At 36.9% G+C, this 25193-nt stretch overlaps 1 protein-coding gene across 3 annotated transcripts in view; it reads right to left on the reverse strand.

The window, feature by feature from the left end:
- GEMIN8 (gem nuclear organelle associated protein 8) overlaps positions 1-23925 on the reverse strand; it is a 39464-nt gene extending 15539 nt beyond the window's left edge. For all 3 annotated transcript variants that reach the window (XM_027835368.1, XM_027835367.1, XM_027835366.1), the window contains exons 1-3: positions 23841-23925; positions 10226-10263; positions 9165-9612 (exon numbers count right to left, since the gene is read on the reverse strand). In XM_027835368.1, coding sequence (XP_027691169.1) covers positions 9165-9612; positions 10226-10228 — 451 coding nt within the window. In that variant the 5' untranslated portion in view covers positions 10229-10263; positions 23841-23925. The remainder of the gene's footprint in view (positions 1-9164; positions 9613-10225; positions 10264-23840) is intronic.
- Positions 23926-25193: the final 1268 nt, after the last annotated feature.

Genomic DNA, 25193 nt, shown 5'->3' on the forward strand with positions numbered 1-25193 from the left:
GTGTGTGTGTGTGTGTGTGTGTGTGTGTGTGTGTGTGTGTGTGTGTGTGTGTGTGTGTGTGTCTGTGTCTGTGTCTGTGTGTCTGTGTGTGTATAAAACGAAAGAGAAGCTTCTAATAAAAACAAAAATAAAAGATGCCATTACAGAGCTGCATGACAGGAAGAGAAGATGGGTTGGTTAAGTGGTGAGGATAAGGGATAATAAATGAATAATCAAGATCTACTGGTACTTTTGGGATACCAGGAAAATATAACAAAGACCTCTAGTACCTTGGGTGGACCCCCAGGATAAAGTTATGGGAAGATGCAAATAAGAGTTCCAAAGGATAAGCAGGCATAGATGGGCTGCCCCCTCCATCATTAGAGGGAACTGACAGATCACAGATCCACTCGAGAGAGAGAGAACACACTCACATATGCAGAAGGGAACTATCATTTTACACAGCACCTACTATATGTCAGGTACTGTCCTAAGTGTTTTTTCTAGCTATTATCTCATTTGGCTCTTACAACAACCCTGTGAGGTAGATGCTGTTATTATTCTCATTTTGCAGTTAAAGAAACTGAGACAAATAACAGTTAAGTGACTTACCCAAAGTCAAACATCTAGTATATGTCTGTGGCTGGATCTGAACTCAGGTCTTTCTGACTTCAGACCCAGTACTTTATCCACTTGCACCACCTAGATGTCACACACACACACACATATTTTAATTCTTCTCTAATCATCAATCTGGAATTTGGGGTCATGTAACACTTCTAAAAACTTACAAATATTACATAAAGTATAGGAATTACATGTGAACCAAAACACCTGTAAAGCCAGAAAAATAGCTCAAGTATTTAGCCACTTTTGTCTCAACATCTGTAGTTTATTTTTATGTGAAAAAGTAATGTGCAGAAGAGCCAAAATGCTGTCAAGCACAGTAAATGAAATGTAACTCATACCTTATTCATGGAAAATAGATACATTAAGTGACTTACTATAAAATGTAAAACTTAAATGCTGCCCTTGGTAGAGAGAAAGAAAATAAGCATCTTCTTTGTTACTTCAAGGCTTTCTGCTAAATATTTGAGCTGCCAAGTAAATTAGTTGCCCAGATATCCCAGGTATTTAAAAGACATGCCCAGAAAACTAAGATACCTGTTTGACAACGAGGAAGTGAGATTTCTATAGGCCAGAAACTAGACATTTCTAGCTATTTCCCTGATGCCCAGTTAACTTTCACGTCTGGAAATTTTATTGATGGGAATGGCCCAGAGGAGGTGATTTTATTATTGCCTTCCTCTAAGTTATTACATCTGTTTAAAATATTTAAAGAGGAAGATGTCCCCTTGACAGATAATACTCTGTGGGTCTGGAACACCAAGTCTGAAGACCTCTACAGAGATTCTCTTCTCTACTCCATTCTCTGTGGTCTGTACTGAGTTGAGCTTCATCTTTACCACATGCCTGTCAGATAAGAGAGGTCATACTGAGAACCATAAGCATCACTGAAGAGAAGTTTGTTTTTTAGAGGGGATATGTAGTGATAAATAGATATTAAAGCGGATGGCTATGTTATGCCATGGCCACTTCGAGTATATACCATTATTCTTTCTCTTCCAAAAATAATAAAGACAGGAACCATAAGAAAGCTGTGGGCCTACTGCAGAGGTAGAACTTATATAGCATCAATATGTTTGATGCCATAGTGGATCTCACCAAGAACACTTTTCTTCAAGTACTACTGTTTTTTAAATGCTTATATGTTCCACACAACTGAAGAACATAAAACTACTGAATTATTGCAATTCACTCTGTTACTATCAAGGGCCCCACCATCCTCCCAATCAACCAAGCTAGTTGCCATCCTTGACTACTTCTTCATTTTCACTTACCCTATATATCTAATCGGTTGTCTTGTCATTTCAACCTTCATTTAATTAGGTACTTAATGAATGCTTGTCAATTGACTTGTTGACGTGACCCTTCTATACTTTCCCTTTCTTTTCACTCACATACCCACCCCCTTAGCCCCTGAAATACAGTAAGTGCTAAATAAATGGTTATTACTTACTTGATAATTCCAATGGGATAAATCCTTGAATCACTATTAACTCCAATACAATATACAAGGGTTGTTTTTGGAGAGGGGTAAGAAAGAAACCCATGTTTCTTCCTCTAATACCTAAATTTGGACTTGATTCCTATCTTTATTTTCCCTTTTTTATCTTGGCTGCAGGAAATCACAACAAGGTTAGGCTCCATATGCACATTAATTCTGATATTCAAAGGCAGAATTAAGACTATATTTGAAGATGTACTAAATGTCTTCCTTCACAATGGTGACTGATTTAATCCCTGCAACAGTAGAAAGAGATTCCAAAATCATGCCAGTTCAGAGTCAGAGAAATAGATTCACATAAATTGCATACTTTAAATTCTTCTCGAACTAGGTCTATTACTAGTTACTTTTAACACCTCACACCAATATTGTTTAATTCACTTGCTTATGAGAGATGGGATGGTCTCAACTCAGTAAGCAAAGCTTGTTAAAGTACATGAAATTGTATAATTTCCTATTTACCAGTTAACTACTTCCTCTGAAAACAAGTATTCTCAATCACTGGCATAGTTTCACTTTATGGAAAACAAGGTTAAGAGTCTTAGCTGACCATTTATGAAATAATCTGGCTAAAATATGCAAAACAATTGTTACTTATGGAGAGTCTTATAATTTGGCAGTTTCTTGTGTTTGAGATCTTGATTATTTTTAAGATAGGCAGCATGATGTAATGGAAGGAGTCTGTATTATTCCAGATAAAATTACAGACCACAGATCAAATCCCACCTGAGATACTAATTGTAGTGACTCTGTCATAACCTATAACCTCTCTGAGCCTCAGTTTCCTCATCTGTTAAAATGGGAATAAAATACCTTTATTATTTCCTCATAGGCTTAGTATGAACAAATGAGATAATTTATGTAAAGAACTTTGGGAACTTTAAGGGATTATATAGATGCCAGTTATTATTACTAGAGTCTTAAACACCTTAAATATAGCTACTGGGCTAATTTCTGCAAACAGGATCTTAATCTGGCAAAAGATTATAAGATCTTTTTTTTTTCCCCAGACATATTAGAAATACCCTTTTGGAATCCAGCTTTATAACCAGGTAACACTGATTTACTGCATGTCATAGTCTGGACAATATGTATTTTTCATCTACTTTGTTTTCCCAAGTGGATTGTGCCCAGATAACAAAGTACAATTAGACATTAACTTAATTAACCACTATATCTTGGCCAGACACTAAAGATGAATAATGTGATGGGAGAGGAATGCAAAAATGAACAGAAGAATAGGTTGAATCATATCTGGAAAACTATGTTGTGCTTTCCACAAATTCAAGAAGCTTCTTGCCACCAAGAACAAATCACCACTAATATTCTCACCACAAGCAGCTAGCCAAAGAACAGTTAGGGGCAGGGGAGGGAAAGATTGGAGAGAACTACCAAGTACCAGGACATTAGCTTTGACTAAGAATCCATTTTCTTCTGTTTTTCTAATATTAATATGTGTTTCACATTATAAACTTTGCTATTTTGTCAGAATTGATGATCTTAGCACAGCTATAGGAAAATACCAACTTGATTCATATCCTGAGTTCTCCTTTCTAAGATTGGCTATAGCAAATCATAACATCTTTAGGTCCTATATGCATATTTACTTTAGGAATCTGGAACATTTACTAATAGAGATGTATTAGCCAGTTCCCTTTCTACTGGTGACTGATCTGATTCCTAAAGCAGCAGGTTACCAATATACTACATTAAAATAACTACCTATACTCTCAATCTATATAGTATAATACGTTTGTAGGTTATCATATTTATGGGTTCATTCACCATCACTGAAATCTGGGACTGCAGAAAAAAGCATGAAAGATTAGCTCGCTGAATAATTGGGCCAAGATTTACTATGCTCACAGGTCCTGTTAATAGTTCCACTTAAAATTCATTTTAACCCTTAAATTTGTAGTACAGGATTCTAAACAAGACTCAGAAGATGAATTCCTCTGCCATATTTCCCAATAGCCTGATTGAAGACTAAATAAATAAATAACAAATAAATAATATGTAATATTATTAAATAAATATTAAATAAATAATAAATAAAATCTAAAACAATAGGCATAGTTCTACTTGAACAGAAAATGATATGATGGGGAATCTGTAATTGTAGGTATGGAACATATTTTTCAAACCAACTATATAAAATTCATTATGCAGGCTTTTGTGGTGATTAATAATTTGGGTTTTTCTAAGCAGCAGAAAGATAGAGAAGCTTGAACTTTCTTTACCTTTCACCTCAAAATCTTATTCATCCTTTAAGGTTATGGTAAGCTTAAGTCCTGATTCCTCCAAGAAGCCTTTAGTCCACAGCGATTCTCTTCTCTCTTTTGACAAAACCATTCACTGTCAATACTCTATACCATTCGTTTTATAATTTAACATAGGCAACCTCTTGTACTGCTATTTAAATTTCTGTGTGTGTTCCATGCTTCTTCAACTAGACTGTAAACAGCTTGGAGTTAGAGTCAATAAATACTTGATTGACTGAGGCTTGATTCAAGGATGGTAGACTGCCCGCATCAGAAAGCTCTACAACTGAACTGCCAATGGTATTGCTTTTTTCTGATAGGGGCAAAACTCTACAATCTGGATCTCTGCCTAACAGCATCTTTCTTGGAGAATCTGCTGTAATTTGCCAAGTCTGTGTTTTAAGAATAAGAAGTTAATATACATTTCTTCTCTTACTCATATGAATTTTCTACACAGCTAAACTTCAGAACTTCACAGTTAACTAGTCCTCCATGAGTAAGAGTTACTGTCTAAATCTGACTAAGACACATAATCAAAAGCAGACTATGTTTCTAGTGGTAACATAATATGGCCCATTTTTAATCTCCTACTTTAAAAATCACCACTACACTTAAAATAATATGATAACAAGTTAAGTTAGAGTGTATCTAGATTCCTAGGAATCATAAACAAGATCATCAAGTCCAATTTAAAAGAATTTTATTTGAAGTGAAGATGAACTAAGATAGAACTGAGGACAGTGGAAAGATCATTGGCTTTGCAGTTATGACCTAGGCTTAAATCTCATACCTGCCATTTACTATCTATGTGACCTAAGGCAAGTCACTGAACTTCTCTCGATCTTAGTTTCCTCATTTGCAAAATGAGGAAGTTGAATGAGATTTTGCTTCTAAGGTTACCTTCTAGCCCTAATCCTATAGGATCTAATCTGATCCTATAAACTAAATAAAACATATATTTGTGGAATTCACATTAAAAAATTGCAAACTTCTCCGACTAGTCTCAATTTTCTCTTGTTCTCAACTTTTTGTAAATTTACTCTTTTGGTACCCAAACTTTCCAAAATTTTCTAAATAAATCTTATTAGCTAAGTAGAATACAAACTTATTCATCAAATACTTAAGAGGTTTTTTAAACCTATAACCTAAATCATGACGCCTAATAGAAAATTCTTATATTAACCAAACTTTCATACTACTCAAGTTCATCTGACCCAGAACATTTCAAGATGGGGTATATAACTAAATCTCAATGAAAAAGTCTACCTAATGTGAAAATTAATAAACATTAGAATCTGAAAGCCAAATATGAAATAAAATTGGAGAACTGTGACAAAGTGATGTTTCGATGTTTTTAAGACTATAGAAACAAGAAACTATTATTTCGGGGCGGGGGTAGGAGGAACTTGCCACAATATGATGCCAAGGGAGCATGGAAAACAACACAATCTCAGTCACCCTCTAAGTCAGCCTTTGTTTTCATGCAACTAAAACCACATATGAGAACACACAGATTTTGGTCTCATGCTGCTAAAATGCAATAGCTTGTTGTATTACACAAAAGCAAATCTCTAATTGGATGATATTGTCCTTCTCTGAAAATGTTTCAATTTTCTAAAATAAAAAATTGTATATGAATATTGCCACAATTTGTTTTCTGAAGTGTTTTTAATCTCACTAAGGCAAAAAAGTAAAGGTTTTTGGGGAACATTCTCTTTGGTTTTCAAACCAAAAATTCTCAATTTCTGTTCTGTGCAGAAGGGGACACTGTACATAATGCTCCTGATGCAGATAGTCTTTAATGCAGTAACATCTAGATGGGTTTTCACTTGACGCCTTTTTTGTTTTGTTGAAGGCATCTAAAGGCAGGTTGAAGAACACTGTATTTTCACCCTATTGACAAAAGTTTCTAAGTCAAGGTCATGAAGTAACCCAGACTGGCAGTTCCTCATGAAAGCCAATTCCAGTATTGCAGGAACACAATCTATTGAATTTGTTAATGATTACTAAGTTAATACAGCAGAAAAGCATAAATTAGAAAAGCTAAATTTAAAGTACCATATGTTTTGTAAAAAACAATTGTTTCTTCCTTTCTCCTTGGTAACTTATACTTAATTTTTGTAAAATAAGATATTTGCTACTTGACAAAGCACTTTAGAGCTTTGAATAAAATATGTAAACTAAAATCAAAACACTTAATATTGTTTAGGACAGTATTTAAACTATTCACACAAAACAATGAAAATGTTTTTTCTTGATGTTATTTCTAACTTCCACATATAAGAACAAACTAGTTTTCTCTAAAGTACTTGTCAGGGGAGATAGTGCATCTATCTTAAACTTGGAACAACTCATTGCTACAAATTCCTCCAGTTAGAATTCCCATTCTCCTAATTCTCAAAAATATGTATAGCTGGTTAATTAACGGAAAAGTAACCAAAAATTCCTTCTTACACTGAACTGATGAACGTGTGTTTTAAAAAAATCAAAACTCCATAAATGAGTTAGTATTGTAGTACTATCCCTAAGGTAAGATGTAGTTTAGAATTTCCTTTGGGAAGTTTCTCTCCAGAACCTAGTATTTATATTCCTGCCCCACCTCCCCAAAATTGTTTAACATTACTTAAGGATGCAGTTGTAATGTAGATTACATGCAATACTGAAACACTGTTTTCAAATGAATGAGAAAGTCATTTGAGTAACGAAAAAAACAAACATAAAAAACCAGAAAACCTGTAAGACAAACACAAAGATAAAAGATTAGAAGGAAAATCTTAATATTACTTTTACAGATTAAAAGTTGACATGTAATGTTGGTAACATTACCAACAAGAAAGAAGTGGGGATTCTATCTCTCAATCAAGAAAACTGATGGGGGGGGGGGGAGAAGAGGAATCACTTCTTGATATTTTTATCACTTAATTCTTTTTCAAGGGAAAATTTCCATTTTCCCACATCTATGTGGATGTCTTTAGAAAACCACAAATATTTCCAGTTTTGATCTCATTAAGTAAAATACTGCAAAGGCTTGGCTCCAGCTGAATGACATTTGATGTGTCCATAATTCTGCATACAGTAAAAAGACTTCAAATGCCAAACACAATTCACTTCAATTGAACAAACATTTTAAAGTATCTAGCAGGTACGTGGCACTATGTTAAACGCTAGATATGAACACAAAAATAGTCCTTACCTAAGGACCTCACATTAAAAAATAAAGACTAATTCCAGTTTTAATAAAATTGTAATTGGTTTTCAGTGATGAAGTCAATGCTAGAAAGGTCTTGGACCCACCAAAACGTTTACGGTGATGCTTCTTAAAGTATTAAAGAACTAGAAACAAAGAAGATACTCTGGGGAATAGATAAACAAGCTGTGTATGTGAAGGCAATGAAACATTACTATGTTCTAACAAACATAGAATGTAATGTAGAGAGGCATGGAAAGATTTATATTAACTGATAAAAGTAAAGTAAACAGAATGAGGAAAAACAATATGTAAGATTACAAGAATATTTCAAATAAACATTTATTAAGCACTCACTAAGTGCTGAGCACTGGGGATACAAAGACAGTCCTTATAAGAAGCATATATTCTAATGGAGGAAATGACATGTATTATAATAATGTACGTATTATTATAATACAATATTGTAATAGGTACACGTCACATATACAAAGCAGATACAAGTTAATGGAAATGGAAAAAAATGACAATAAAAGAAACAAAACCTGAATTCTATGAAATTATAATGACTAAGCTTAGCCACAAAGGTGTGATATTAGAACATACCTCCCTCCCTTCTTTGCAGGAATGGATGACCATGGGTATAAAATACTGCACATAATGTTGTACTTGGCTAATATGTTGATTAGTTTTGCTGAATTGTTTTTTCTTCTTCTTTGTTCTAAAAGTTGGCTCAATGGAATGGGGAAAGGGGAAGGATGTACTGGGAAACAGACATGATATAAAAACAAAAGATAAATTTTAAATAAGAAAATGTGTTTTGTAAAATTCAAATTGTTTAATGGAGACCAACTGCCATTATGAAATGGGCTATGATTTATTGGATCATTCAAAGACAGAAGGTGTTCCAGTGTATGCTATTATTTAGAAATAAAAATGGCTTCTTGAGCAATTTAGCATGTTAGCAGAATTTTTCCAAGTCTCTTGGGATGTCTGAGTGATAGGACAATAAAACAGTTGAAAATCATTGCATCTGGGACAGTAAATGTTTCAATACTTGCCTGTGGGCCAGGTCTATGTGTCTGAGTTCTGGTTATGCCATTTAGTGATTCTGCTAAATAATATCCCCAATATTTCCACTCTGTACCCATTCTACACTTACTCTGAATTAATAAGAACTTAGCATATGGAGACTGCAAAAAGGACAAGGGCTTTCTGGCTTAAGAATTCATATAATCATTAGAAAACCACAGATTGAGAGTTAGAACTTTGAAGTTCACCCAGCCCAACTCTCTCATTTTACAAGTAAAGAAACAAATCCAGAAAGATGAAGTGATTTGCCCTCGGACACATAAGTAATTTGTGGCAGTACCAGGATTGGAATCTAGGTCCTTTTAACTCCAAATCCAGCAATCTTTCTATTGTACCACACTGCCTCAAGCAAATCAGCCACACATTTTATTTTGTAGGCTACCTCCAGTCATGAAACTCAAGGAAATCTATGTTAAAATGGGATTGGGGTGGATGAGGAAGGACAACACAGTGATATCATTAATGAGAAAGAAAACTGCATATAAGAAAAGAACGAAAGGAAGCAACCAAGACTTACTTAGCTCTTCTCTGTGTCTCTCTGTTTCAGCAAAATACTGGCGGAGCTCCTCTGTGATCTCCATGTTACTCAAGTCACATTCTATTTCCCCATCTGAATCTGACTCTTCTTCTGTGGAGGAAACTTGATCTTTTTTTGTGGTCATTTGGTAACTATGAGTATTACCAGGGGGCTGCTGTGACCATCTAGGATACTGAGATCTGCTATGCCAACCATGGGAAGATAAATAATCTTCCTTGGCTGACAGGTCATCTCCACCCCAGTCTGCATAACGACTACTTGGAATGAGGGCAGCCAAATACCATGGGGAATTGTAGAATGACAACATAGCCTTCCTGTAGGCATTCTGGTGTCTACGCATCCACTTCATGGCTTGGTTATAATGTTGCCAGTATCTTGCATATGCTCGTTGAGAATACCATGGCTTAGAGTCTCCCTGTGATGAATCCTAAAACACATGGGTACAGAATACACAAACACCTTTTAAACAACTAAATGACAAGTATTGTATCTACATGTAAGTATTAAGTACCTATTGTTGTGCTAGGTGTTATGTATAAGTATGAAAGTATAAGACATGATCAATATCCATAAAATGCTTAATAACTGAAGGAGATGGAGGAAACATATATACATGAAACGAGATTACATAATGCCAGAAAACAGGAAAGTAGGTTAATAATTTTTAAAAAAGATATGGAGAAAAGTACAAAGACCCAAACTGTTCGGGTCATTTACACCTAGAGAGTAGGAAGGGTCTGACTCCAAATCTGGGGCACTCAGCCAGTAGAAACAAGGAAATTGGTGAGGGGCCCTAGTTTCTCTGTAACTTCCAATCTCAGCCTCTCTCACCTTCCAAACATTTGGGCAGCAACTGCTTCCTTGATTATCAAGAAGAACAAAATTTTAGTATGTGGCATTATTATTATTTTAATACTATTCCTTTGTTCTAGTTCTTAATTATTTTCCAGTGGGACAAGAACAAATAAACATACAACACTTAAAATACTAACACTTATTACTTATTATCCTTTCTACTAAGTTAAAAAAAAAATCCTTACCATCACTGATGTGTGCCAGTTCCAACAGCCACCAGAAACTGAAATACAAAATACCCACACTATAAATGCTGAGATTATTACAGGCATCTGACATTTACAATTATTTGTTTAGTCCGGAGTTGCAGAAGAAGCATTCTAGTGGCTATTTTCTCCGAGTTCCAATGTTTATAATTCAAGTAAAATGATATTACATGGATAGTAGCGCTTTGATTACGGCCAGGGTTCAAATAGCCAAGGTTCCTTCCTATTGTCACAGTTAAGTGAGTTGAAGATTACAACATGTTTTTGTATTCAATTAGTTTTTCTATAAGCACTGAAGTCTTATTAAAATTAACCAAGCATAAATATACGCTGGTCACTGTATTTGCAAAGTAATACACCACTAAAGTAAGATGTAAAAAAATTCTGAACACCTAATTATCTTATATTGGTTGTCATCACAAGCTTGAATCCAACACATCTTTCTAAATCAGTCTCAACCCTTCCTGAATTTAGATCTAGGGCTCAACTTTAACATCAGGAATCTGAGAAGTCTGTAAGTGTAAGCACCGCCACAGCCCTTAATCTGCTGTAAGTTTTAGTGCCTCCATTGAGAATCATTTGATTGCCATAGAGTTGGGGTTCCTAACTTTGGGTAGTTGTTTCAAAAGATCTTGTGATAACTATATTTTAAAATTTTGGCTTCCTTACAGTCTTATATATTTTCTTTTATGTATTTAAAAATATTCTGAGAAGGAGTCCACAGACTTCAGCAGGTTGCCAATGGGGTCCATGACACACAAAAGATTAAGAATCCCTGAAAAAGAGTCCTTCATCTTCACTACTCTCACTTCCTAGTGTCTCTCTATCAGCTTAAAGAACCTGTGCTTCTTTTCCAAATAGACTGACAGAACAGAGGTTAAGTCAGTAGTTTCCAAACTTTATGGAATAACACCTCCACTTTTGCACAAAATAATTCTCATCTCCTAACTTTCAAAAAATAATCTAAGCAAATTAATTTTCTTAGTTTCTTTAATTCAGAAAATTAAAATTTGTAACTATTAAATGAGTAATAAAAATAAAATATGCAGATGTCTTTATCAGTAACATCACTTATTTATTATCTAGATTGTGTAGTGCTGAGTGCTGAGCCCGGAGTCAGGAAGACTTTAGTTCAAATCCAGCCTCAGACACTTACTATTTGTATCACCCTGGGCAAGACACCTATCCTCTCTTTCTACCTCAGTTTCCTCATCTGTAAAATGATAGCACCTACTTCCCAGGGTTATCATGAGGATAAAATAAAATATTTGTAAAGTACAATAAAAAGCTTAAAGTGCTATATAAATGCTAGCTATTATTGCTATTAGCTATAAATCATTACTTTCATGTTTAGAACATAAAATAGCCACAATAATATTGTGATGGGTGAGCTTGTTTTTAGGTACAAAGTTTTTCAAAAGTTTTATGATACTGCTATGCTACTTGTAATTCTTTTTCAACCACTAATCAAGACTGATTTCTTTACCTTTATGACAGCTACAGTGAAAAATCCCAGTTCGTATCAACAAGATACTTTAAATAGTAATAAACATTGCACCTTTTTGTTTGATAAACCTGAGAATTATTTATCCACTTGTAGTCAAAACATAGTAAGATTCTGAGGTTCAAATGTATGTTTCAGTGCATTATCACAAGACAAGCCTATTAACTGTTCTTGATCACATGGAATACGCCCCAATGTATCAGATCTATTAGAAGCAACTATATGGCTCAGGGGATAAAGCACTGGGTCTGGAGACAGGAAGACCTGAGTTCAAATGTAGCATCAGATACTCACTAGCTATGTGACCCTGGGTAAGATATTTAGTCTCTATTTGCCTCAGTTTCTTCACTGTAAAATGGGGATAAAAACAGCATCTACCTTGCATTATGACTGTGAGGATCAAATGAGACATCTGTAAAGTATTTAACATAGTTCCTGCTACATAGTAGGTGCTATATAAATGTTTATTCCCTTCTTCAACTTTGCTCCCCTTTCATGGCACTGTGTCCCTTATCTATTCATACTTAGGAATATCTCAGGTCTTTCAAACAAAGTAACAATTGCTTCTGCAAAGCAGGCAAGTGATTTTTTTTTAAAAGCAGGCCATTTACTTTCTTCTTTATTATTTGCTGGGCAAGTATTTTTTAAATTGGGAAAACCTATCAAATTATTTTATAAATTTATTATCTTTAGCTTTGAAAAATAGATGCAGTTACTATTTGGGTAAAGTCTGAATTTGAGAACCTTGTACTGATTTATATAGAATACTATATTTTTTCAAGAATGTACAAAAATATACAAGTTACAGGAGAAAATTTTTTATAAAATGATTGTTTCCTCCTTATCATTATCACTAAGGAAATTGGCACTTTGTTCTCTTAGCTCAAACATTCTTCAAAGTACTTCGGCACGACAAAGCCAGTGTGTTTTGCAATAATACAGAAGTGCCTTATTCTCTGCTCCTATATATGTGTGTGTATATGTCTATGTATGTATCACTTAGCCAAGGTCACACTGCCAGTTGGTACAGACTAAGTCTTCTGACCCGCAATCTAGTATCCCTTCCCATTTAGCTAATATGATGGATGAAGGATCACAGGATAGATGAGGCATATTATCCAGGTGAATCAGAAAATATCAGGGCTTTTATTTCATTTACTTGATGTCTCCTAGGAAATTCTGAGATTTTCCACCCATAGGAAATCTTAGGGAAAGATGAGTGAGATAATATTAAAGGACATAACTTAAGTTTTATGTTTTATAATCAGCAATATGCCCACTTCACTTTTTTTTACAAGTCTTTTTTTAGAGCTTAAAAACTCTTATATATAGCAATCAAAAAAATAATTAATGATTATGAAAGGCAACAACTGAGTTTTGCACTTTTCTAGCCTTATCAGAGTCAATTTCCCAAAGATGGTGAAAGGGCCTAGTCTCATAGCTGATTCTGTTAATTTTAAATTGGTTAACTACATGTGTTCCCTCTGACTCACTTAACATTCTTTTCACTTATGCCCTCAGGAAAATGTGGAGTTCTTTCCCATTAGAATCCAAGAAGAAAGGAACTTCTAGGATTCCTGAAATTATTCAAAACAATTTTAGATATTAAAGTCACAATTCCAGACACTATACCCTCTAACGAAAGGAAGTTTATAAGGGAGGAGATGTAAATCTGAAGTTCTAGGTTATTTAATTGCATGATGTTTCTTTGAATTATTTTTTTCCCAGGTCTGTCAGCTGCTTTTTAATAGCTTAGTCAATTGAACAGCAACTTTTCACCTTATGGGACAGTGGAGCTAAATGAAAAGGGATTGGTAATGTCAGGAAGGGCTGCAGTCAACAGAAATGCAAAACATGAAGCGACCACAAGTCAGCACAATGGCATAATAGTCACCACACAGCTGAAACCAAGCTAGTACAGAGACTGAATTCATTGTTTCCCCCACACCACCAAGGGAAGGAAGAAAAAAACAGGGTTGAGGTCATTCACTAAACACTGCTGTGGTCTACAGGCAAATAAAAGAGTCTCCAAGTCCTAAAAGATAAATTTTCCCATGAAGGTTTCTTTTTTAAAGCTTATTTTTTAGTTAATCTGTTATCACTTTAAGTGTTATATTTTTAAATGTATAAAAATATACACACAATAAAGAAAAAAGTCTAGAGCTCCCCTCCATAAAATTTGCCAATTTCAAGTCTAGCTAACCAGAAACTCCTTCATGCAAAGCAGTAACATTATATGTATATATACTCACACACAAATTTCTACTGTATATTTACATTCATGTAAACATAGGATATGGGCTGGCAGATACTTAGTATAAACATAAAAAGCATCTTCTTCCTCTCACATGCTAATGTAGACTTTGCAGCTGTTTTTAATTTTTCTTTTCTCACCAGAAATTTGAACATTATACTTATGAAAATATACCTTTTGACTGACTTCTGCATAGCAACAACTGGCTATTCTATAAACTGATTCTGAAATTTAACAAAAACAAACAAACTTTAGTAGCTAATATATCAGAGTAGACCTTCCTTATTGGCTTACCATATACTTGGCTATCTGATTAATATAAATCATTTGGGGGCCTACAATTAAATATTTATTGCTCTGAAATGATTCCTGTAAAAGGTAGAGGCCCACGTGAGACTGTAGCAAATGCAGGCAGAAATGATGCTTCCAGGCTAGATGCCTGGAAAATGTCAAAGTTGAGTACCAGTTAGGCAACTCACATTTGAATAAGAAAAAAAACACCCAATCTTTCCTTTTTTATATCATATCCATAATATTATGGAATTTATGAGGTACAAGAGTCAGGAAGATCCAAGTTCAAATTTGGCCTTAGACACTTATTTAGCTGTGTAACCTTGGGAAAGTCACTTAATCTGTTTGCCTTAGTTTCCCTATCTCCTAGGCTTATTGTGAGGATCAAAATGACATATTTGTAACATTTTAGCATACTGTCTGGCACATAGTAGGCTCTATAGAAATGCTTATTTCCTTCCCTTCCCTAATTCAGATCTTTGCATATCTAGATTCCTCCTAATTCTGAGAAATCTAGGCATACAATAACAATTCATTCAATTAAGAGAATGCCTATCAATTACACATGAGAATTTTTAACAATAGTGACAATAATAAGGCAGTAATACATGTACTGTACAGTACTCTGAGGTACTCCCACTGGTCTCTCAATTTAGGTAGGTTATGGCTATCACTACTGCCTCTTAGGAGAGTTAATGATGCAGAGGCTGTGTCCTGTTCCAATGACACCTAGGTGCCTGCCTGCACAAATCCAGGGAAATGCAACCTTACCCACTAGTGGCCTATATCTGACACACTCCCACTCCCACTAACACCACCAAGGAAATCCGAATTTCCCATAACTTCTGGGTCCATGATGATTTTGTTTTAAAAGCTCTGTTCTCAGAAGACTTAGTGAAGTATCATTGTACAAAAATTTACTGTAAATTTGATAGGAAGCGTGAAAGTTTCTTGATTCTTTTTAAACCAAGGAAAACATTTCAAAGTTGAACATCAGTTAGCCAATTCACACTTGGATAAGGGGAAGAAAAAACAAAAACAAAAGGCCCTTTCCTTTTTGAGATCATATCTATATATTTAACTGATCAGAATCATGGAATCCATGAGATACAAGGGTCATCAGAGAACATCTACTTCAAAAATAATCATACTCAGAAAGTGGCCGTCCAGCCTCTGCTTGAAGACCTCCAGTGAGGAAGGACCCTCTATTTTCCAAGACAGCCCACTTTATTCTACTTGGGCTCTAATGGTTAGAATGTTTTTATTCCTATCAAATCTAAATGTGTCTCTTTTCAACTTCCACCTATTGTCTCTTGTACAGGACAAATGTTCTCAGTCCAAAAGACTGTCATACAGCATAGACTAGTGGTCTTTCACCACACAAACTGTCCTCTTCTAGCAGCTCATCAATCTTCATTCTTAAAATGCAGCTCCTAGTATTGAATAGACCAACCAGGCTAGAGTGAAGAGGAACCATTGCCTCCTTATTCCTGCACGCTGAAATTTCTTCATCATCTGTCACCATTCTACATTAACAGTCTTCTTACTCTTACACTTTCCTTTTCTTTCCTGAACTGTATGATCCTGCTACATGGATCTATTTTTCATTCCTAAGCACTGTGGGCTCTCCCTCAAGCACACAAGCCTTGCCTCTCATCTCTTAGTGCATTCCTTCAAAACTCAGTTCAATTCCCATTTAGAGAAGAATCCTTTCCTGCTTTCCCCAGCTGTTGGTGCCCTCCTGTCCCAGATTACCTGTTTATCTTTTGAATGTACCAGTTACGTTGGTGTTGTCACTCTCATTTGAAAAATGAGCTCTTCGAACTATTAAGCAATGAACAGTGCCTAGCACAGCGTAAATGCTTAATAAATGATTTTTGACTGACTGATTGCCTCTCTTAATTCAGTCTAAGATGTGGCTTCCATATTATTTCCATATTCCTTCGTTGGCTGCCATATTACACTGCTGACTCATACTGAGCTTGGAGTTCACTAAACAGGCCATATACATACATATATATATACATATAAACAAACTGCTGTGTAGCTGTATTGTAACACAGAAAGTCCAATCATTTAGGCTGTTTAATTTCTGAGGAAGACTACTTAGATAATTCTGTTAGAATGCTCAGGAAGAGCTAATATTTACATAGGGCATTTTTAATCCTCACCACTCTGTGGGGTAGGTACTATTATTTTACTGGTAAGGAAACTGCCAATGAGAGAGGTTAAAGGGCTTGTGGTACATAGTATAAGTGGAAAGGAAACCGGGTTTGGTGTCAAGACAACCTAGGTTCATATCTCTACTCTGACACTTAATCCCTACATAACCTTGGGTTAAGTCACTTAACCTCTCCAATCCTCAGTCTAGGTCTCTAGTCTTGGATCAGATGACCTTTAAAGTTCCTTCTAACTTGAAATCTGAACCTCACTTGCCCAGGTTCACACAGCTGGTAAATGCCTATGGCAGGATTTAAGTGGGGTCTTCCTCACTCCCAAGTCTAGTATTTTATCCACTTCCCATTTAGTTGCCTGTAGATCAGTAGGAGAGTTCTTATCATACAACTATCTCTGCTATAGTTATTGTTTATGTACAGACAAGTTGACAATCATCTAAAAACATTTATTAAGTACCTATGTTAGAGACACTATGCAATAAAAAAAAACTTTCAAAAACTGGTAGTCAGTTTTCATTTCTTCCTCAGGGAAAAATGGAAATGTATAACTAAAGCACAGATAAACTCCTAAACTTAATTTTAGAAATTAGTTCAACATTTTCTTATTCCATTGAACCTTTCAGTTGTGTGGGAAGAATATTTTTTTCCTGTTTCAACTTATTGAAAAATGCTAAAAAGTAGTAAAAGTATCAAAAAACTGAATAGTAAGCGGAAAAAACATATTTAAGAAGATAACATGCTGAACATTACATATCATGATGACACCACTGATTCATTATCAGTTGCAGAAAACAGGTTTTTAATTATCTTCCCAATAATGGGGATAAACTTGTGGATAAAATTAGTCAGTCTATTCACCCATTAGCACCTCTAAAATGCTAATAAAGGAATGCTACATATTCAGCTCTGGAATGATTTTTAAAGTAGGTAGCAAATAAATATTTATTGGATGAAAATGTCAGCAAAAATATTTTCTGTCAAAATTAAAATTGGTTCTTAATTTTTTTTGAAGGTGGGAAACATGCATTTATTTATTTTTGTTTGTTTGTTAATTCCATATTAGTCATTTTGTGAAAGAAAATGTAGATCAAAAAAAAAACCCCACCAAACCTCAAGAAAAATAAAGTAAAAAAAAGTATGCTTCAATCTGTATTGAGACACCATCAGTTCTTTCTCTGGGGATGGATAGCATTTTTAATCATAAGTCCTTCAGAGTTGTCTTGGATCACTGTATTGCTGAATGTCTAAGTCATTCAAAGCTGTTCATTTTATAATACTGCTGTTTCGTTGTACACAGTACTTTTGTACACTTTGCATCAGTTCACATAAGTCTTTCCAGGTTTTTCTGAGAGCATCCTGCTCATCACTTCTTACAGAACCATAGTATTCCATCATAATCATACACCACAATTTGTTCAGTCGCTTCCCAACTAATGGGCATCCCCTCAATTTCCAATTCTTTGCCACCACAAAAAAGCTTCTATAAATAGTTTGGTACATATAGGTCCTTATCCTTTTTTAAAAAAAATCTCTTTTAGGATACAGACCTAGTAGTGGTATTGGTTTTATAGCCCTTTGGGCATAGTTCCAAATTGATCTACAAAATGGTTGAATCACTTCACAACTCCACCAACAGTACATTAATGTCTCATTTTTCTCACATCCCCGCCACCATTTGTCATTTTCCTTTTCTGTCCTATTAGCCAATCTAATAGGTATGAGGTAGTACCTCAGAACTGTTTTAATTTTCATTTCTCCAATCAATAGTGAGAGCATTTTTTCATATGGCTATAGATAGCTTTGATTACTTCATCTAAAAACTATTCTTATCTTTTGATCATTTATCAATTGGAAAATGGGTCTTATTTTTATAAATTTGACTCGATTCTCTACACGTTTGAGAAATGAGGTCTTTATCAGAGAAACTCACTTCTAAACTGTTTTCACAGTTACTATTACTAACTGTATTTCCCTCCATCCTACTTCCTGTTCCCCTCCCTCCTCCCTGGTTATTCTATTCTCTCTCTCCTTTCACTGGCTCTCCTCAAAAGTATTTTGCTTCTGACTACAACCTCCCCCAATCTGCCCTCCATTCTATCACACCCCATCCACCTTCTCTTATTCCCTTCCCTTCCTACTTTCCTGTAGAGTAAGAGATTTCTAAACCCAACTGGGTGTGTATGTTATTCCCTCTATGAGCCAATTCTTATGAGAGTAAGATTCGCTCACTCCCCCTAGTTTCCCCATCTCTTCCCCTCCACTGTAAAAGCTTTATCTTGCCTCTTTCATAATTTACCCCATTCTACTTCTCCCTTTCCCTTTCTCTCAATACATTTCTTTCTCATCCCTTAATTTTATTTTTTTAGATATCATCCCCTTCTTATTCAACTCACACCTATGCCCTCTGTCTATATATAACCCTTCTAACTGCCCTAATAATAAGAAAGTTCTTATGAGTTACAAGTATCATCTTCCCACGTAGGAAAGTAAACAGTTTAACCTTATTAAATCCCTTATGATTTCTCTTTCCTTTTACCTTTTTATGCTTCTCTTGAGTCTTATATTTGAAAGTCAAAATTTCTATTCAGCTCTGGTCTTTTCATCAAGAATACTTGAAAGCCCTCTATTTCTTTGAGTATCCATTTTTTCCCTGAAGGATTATACTCAGTTTTACTGGGCAGGTGATTCTTGGTTGTAATCCCACCACCTCTGTCCTCGAGAATATTATATTCCAAGTCCCCCAATCCTGTAATGTAGAAGCTGCCAAATCTTGTATTATCCAGACTGTGGCTCCTTGATACTTGAATTGTTTCTTTATGGTTGCTTGCAATATTTTCTTCTTCATCTGGGAGGTCTGGAATTTGGCCATGATATTCCTGGAAGTTTTCATTTGAGGATCTCTTTCAGGAGGTGATCAGTGGATTCTTTCAATTTCTATTTTACCCTGTGGTTTGAGAATATCAGGGCAGTTTTTCTTGATAATTTCTTGAAAGATGATGTCTAGGTTCTTTTTCTTTTCTTTTTTTTTTGATCACGCCTTTCAGGTAGTCCAATAATTTTAAAATTATCTCTCCTAGATCTATTTTTCCAGGTCAATTGTTTTCCTAACGAGACATTTCACATTGCCTCCTATTTCTTTTTCATTCTTTTGGTTTTGCGTTATTGTTTTTTGATTTCTCATAAAGTCATTAGCTTCCATTTGCTCAATTCAAAGTTTTAAGGAATTATTTTCTTCAGTGAGCTTTTGTACGTCCTTTTGCATTTATTTAGCCACTTCTACTTTTTAAGGAGTTTTTTTCTTCAGTGAATTTTTATGCTTCTTTTTTCCATTTGGCTTTCGAAGGCATTCTTCTCCTCATTGGTTTTTTGTACCTCTTTTACCATTTGGCCTAGTCTGTTTTTGAAGGTGTTATTTTTTTCAGTATTTTTCTGTGTTTCCTTTACCAAACTGTTCACTCATTTTTCATGATTTTCTTGCATCGCTCTCATTTCTCTTTCCAAGTTTTCCTCTACCTCTCTTACTTGATTTTCAAAATCCTTTTTCAGCTCTTCCATGGCCTGAGACCAATTCATATTCTTCTTAGAGGCTTTGGATATAGGAGGGTTGACTTTGTTATTTTCTTCTGAGAGTGTCTTTATCATCCTTGTCAGCATAGTAACTTTCTATGGTCAGAATTTTTTTCTGTTGTTTGCTCATTTTCCCAGCTTATTTCTTGACTTTTAACTCTTTGTTAAAGTAGGGCTCTGCTTCCTAGGTGGGCAAATTGTCCGAAGCTTCAGGGGTTTTGTGCAGCTGTTTTTAGAGACATTCTAGGGACCTAGTTTCCTAGGGAACTAGTTTTTAGTTCTTCCAAGGTAGAAGAATCTAAGGAAGGGTGTGTGTACTATTCTCCTGGCCTGTGCTCTGGTCTGTGAACAATCCCAAGAGCTCTTTTCTGCTCTGGAATATCCATTTTTTTTCCCCTGAAGGATTATACTCAGTTTTACTGAGGGCCCCTGCTCCGCTGTGACTGCAAGCTGCGGTATGTTAGCGCTCTTCTTCACCCTGGGTCTGCCTCCCAGGACCGTGACCTGGATGTGAGTTGGGCAAAGCAACAGATTCTGGTCCCATTGCTAGCAAAGAGACCCCCTGCAATATCCTTCTGACCAGTTGTTCAACCTCTTCACTGTCTGTGGGCTGAGAGCTCCAGAAGGAGTTGATGCCACTGCTGATTCAGTGGCTCCCAAGGCCTGCTCTTGGTTTGCTGGGGCTGGGTCTGTGTTGTGCTCCACTCTCACCCCAGTGTGACAGACCTTTCCTGCTGACCTTCTCAGTTGTCTCTGGCTAGAAAATTATTTCACCCTGTCCTTTTGTGGGTTCTGTTGCTTCAGGAGCTGTTTTATGGCATTATTTAAAGGTGTTCAGAGGGGTTTGGGGGAGAGCTCAGGTGAGTTGCTATCTTGAGTCATTGCTTTTTCTCCACCATCTCAGCTCTACCTATATATATATATTATATATATATATAATATATATAATTTTCAATTTAATTTTATTTTCAGTTTCAAATTCTCTTCTCCTTTTCCTCTCCCTCCCCCCAACTATTGGGAATGATAGAGTGCTGGGCTTGATGTCAGGAAGACTCATTTTCCTGAGTTCAAATCTGGCCTCAGACACTGACTAGCTGTGTGACCCTGGGCAAGTCACTTAACCCTATTTGCCTCAGTTTCCTCTTTGTAAAATGAGCTGGAGAAGGAAATAGCAAACCACTCTAGTATCTTTGTCAACAAAACCCCAAATGGGGTCATGAAGAGTTGGTCACAATTGAAACGAATAAACAATTATTAATAATTTAGAGCATTTTTTAATAAGGCTATTGATAGCTTAGAGAGCCTATTCAAACTCTTTGACCATTCAGCAACTGATGAATAACTCTTAATCCTATAAATTTTACTCAGTTCCCTATATATTTTAGAAATGAGACCTTTAAAAGAGACACTTGCTGCAAAGATTTTTTCCTCAAGTCTCTTGCTTTTCTTCTAATTTTAAATGCACTGGTTTTGTTTGTGCAAAAACTTTTTTTTAAATTTTAGGTAACTGAAGTTATCCATTTTACCTCCTATGAACCTCTCTCTATCTTATTTAGTCATGAACTCCTCCCCTACCTACAGGCATAAAAGGTAATTTCTTCCATGCTCCACTGATTATGGTATCACCTTTTATGTCTAAATCATGTATCCATTTTGAGCTTATCTTGTTATGAATAGAGTGTGAGGTGTTGATCTACGTCTAGCAGCCTTAGAATGATTAAAAAATGAAAAGAAGTCTATCAAATGCAAAAAGGGAAATAATTATGTTGTATAGTCTTCTGTACATCAATAACATGTATCTAAGTATTAGACTTATTTTTCTGCCTAGTTCTTGTAATCAATATCATTACTTAAAACTCATAATTACAAATCATCAATGAACAGAAGAAATATGGGGTTCCAAGGGAAGAAAGGAAAATTCAAATGAAATTAATAAAAAAAAGTTTGCAACCTCAATGGCCATTCCCATCTCACTGTTACCCCCACATAATTTCTATCTCCACATTTCTGGCAGATACCACCTAAATTATTTCAACAGCTTCCTAGTAGCTTTACCTGCTTCAAAAGTTTCTTCTTGCTCCTGCTTCCATCCTCCACATAGCTACCAAAGTGATTTTCCTAAAGTATTGGTCTGTTTCCCCTGTTCAATAAATTTCAGTGGCTTCCTAACTCCTTTAGGATCAAATACAAATTCCAAGGTTTGGCATTTAAAATCACTTAAAACCTGTTTCAAACCTGCCTTTCTAGACTTAATATATATTTCTTCCCTGTATGCATTCTATAGTCTACTCCAGCTAAATAGGCCTTCTTGTTGCACCCAAACATACCATTCCATTTCTCATTTCCTTTCTTTGCACAGATTGGCTTCCATGCTTGGAATGCACTCCCTCCTCACCTCTGCCTCTGAGAATCCCTAGTTTCCTTCAAAGCCCAGTACAAGGGGACTTTTCTAATCCCTTCGGCTGCTAATGCCTTTCTCCACCCACTGCCCCATTACTTTGCATTTATTCTGATACGCGCATACATGTACTTGTTGTCCTTCTCCAACATAACACAAATTTTTTGAGGATGTTGTTTCATTTTCTTCTTTGCATGCCCAAGACCTAGCACTGTCTCTGGTACACAGGTGCTTAATAAATGCTTGCAGAGTGAACGATGTAGTGGACTATTTTATCTTCATAACAATCCTGTGATATAATGATTTCTATGTTGTAGATGAAGAAACTGAGGTTCGGAGAAATTAAGTTACTCACACAGCTAGTAAGCGTTAGAAGTAGTACTTACCATAGACACGGAAGTGATTAACTAACAGAACTAGAAAACATATTACTCCCATGTCTCTGAAACAAAATGTAAAATATTTTGCAACAGCTTTTTCACCTGGACTAAATCCATTTCAACAACTGGGGTGCTTAATAGGCACTCTCTTGAATTTGATCGCAATCACTAAGATGATCGAAATATAAGCGCAACAAACCAACCTTTTCTAACTTTGGAAGAAACTTGTTTTTGGGGGGCAGCTAGATGGCCAGAGCACTGGCCCTGGACTCATGAAGACCTGAGTTCAAATCCGGCCTCACACACTTAACACTTACTAGCTGTGTGACCCTGTGCATGTCACTTAATCCTGTTTGCCTCAGTTTCCTCATCTGTAAAATGAACTGGAGAAGGAAATGGTAAACCACTCCAGTACCTCTACCAAGAAAACCCCAAATGGGGTCACAAAGAGTCAGACAAGAGTGTAGAACGACTCAACAACAATAAAAAATTTCTAACATAATAAAATCCACATAACGCCATCATTATTGTTTCATCAGCACTTAGCACAGCGCTTTACCCAAATTCGTGCGCTTAATAAATGCTTTCTTCGTTCATTTATGAAAACCTGAAGCCAAGCTTTGTGATTTAAGGCGTAAGAAAAGCTGAGTCTGAATCCTGGCCCTGTCACTTTGCAACTTGAGGTGACCTTAGCCAAGTCACTTCTCTCCGGGTCTCAGTTTCCCCATCTGCACTGTTAGGGTTCCTCATAGTTTCCTATCAGGGATCCTGATGTCAACTACTTCACTCCGGGTCCCTTCTCTTCCTCGGTCTCTCCCCCCCCCCCCCCGCCCCTGTCCGTTTTCCTCCTGAACCCCGAAGAGAAGCCATGAGGAGACCCCGGGAGTGAGCCGGCAGGTCCCCGGTCACTCGGTCGCAGCCTCAGGATGCCGAGGGGGTATTATCTGGGGGCGCAGGTGTTTTTGGCGGCGGAGGTCAGAGGGTGGGTTAGGAAAAGGCAGAAGGAGGTAGACAGAGCGTTACCCAAAAGGATCGGATCGCCGCTCTGGGTCCACAAAAGCCGCTAGTCTCCCGGAAGGTTTGGTTGCCAAGCGTGACCGGAAGTCCCGCCTCCCGTAGCCTGGGGCGGCTGCAAACCCACCGGGTCACTCAGGGTGTGACGCAAGGACGTCGCGGAGACGCGGGGAGGGGGGGAGAAGCCGGTGGAGGAGTGGCCCCTCCCCCTCAGTGTTGGAGCTGGGCTGGCGGAATAGAGTAGCTTCACCTCCTCTCTTCCGGCTCCCCCAGCGCCTTCCAACCTCTTTCTCTTTGACCTCTTTCCTTCTCAACCCGTCCATTTTCTTCCTTTCTTTGAGTGCCCCAATTTTTCTCTTCTGTAAACCAGGGGAGTGGGAGTACTACTCCTCCCCCTCCCCCTCTCCCTTCTCCTCCCCCTCTCCCTTCCTCTCCCCCCTTCCCTCTTCTACCTTTCTCTCCCCCCTTCCCTCTCCCATCTCCCTTCCCCCTTCCCTCTCCCCCTCTCCCCTCTTCCCCCTCCCCCCCCCCCCCCCCGCCCCCCCCCCCCCCCCCCCCGTGTTTGAGAGCCTGGGAGGAGCTAAAGAACAACAGCAACACTAGTGATAGGCATCCACACTGGTACTGAGCTTTTAAGGGTTGTAAAGCACTGACATAAATGAGCTTATTTGGTCTCCCTCCCTGTGAAGTAGGGGGATATTGTTATCCCCATTTTACAGATGAGAAAACGCTGGCATGCAAAGGTTAAGTGACTCGCCCAGGGTTACACCAATAAAATCAGTGTCTTACTGTCCACTAGTGGTACTCTGGACACAGGGTTGGGCCTGGCGTCAGAAAGACCTGATTCAAATGTAGCCTCAGACACTAGTTCTATGACCTGGAAAAGTCACTTAATTTTTGCCTGACGTGGTTTCCCCACCTGTGAGGGTGATAGTAGCACCTACTTTGCAAGGTTGTTGTGAGGATCAAATAAGATGATATTTGTAAAGCGCCAGGCACGTAGGCGCTGTATTCCCCACTCCATGTGTTCCCCTTCTCTAGGTTTTTAAGACACTGCTCTCCTAGTTCTCCTACCTGTCTGACTTCTCCTCATCAGTGCTGCTAAACTGTGGGTGTCATATGAGACTCTGTCCTGGGCACTCTCATCCCTCGGTACTGTCTCCCTTGGTCATCTCTCAAGGATTCAATTATTATCTCTATGCAGATCATATATCCAGCCCTAGCCTCTCTCCTGAGCTCCAGTCTCACATTTCCAACTGCCTGTTGGATGTCTCCAATTAGATGTCTCAGACATCTTAAATTCAACACATCCAAGACTGAATTTATTATCTCCCTCAGCTTCTCACACCCCCCCACCCCCCA

The sequence above is a fragment of the Vombatus ursinus genome, unplaced genomic scaffold (assembly GCF_900497805.2).
Source record: "Vombatus ursinus unplaced genomic scaffold, bare-nosed wombat genome assembly UNPS02014814.1, whole genome shotgun sequence".
NCBI lineage: Eukaryota > Metazoa > Chordata > Mammalia > Diprotodontia > Vombatidae > Vombatus > Vombatus ursinus.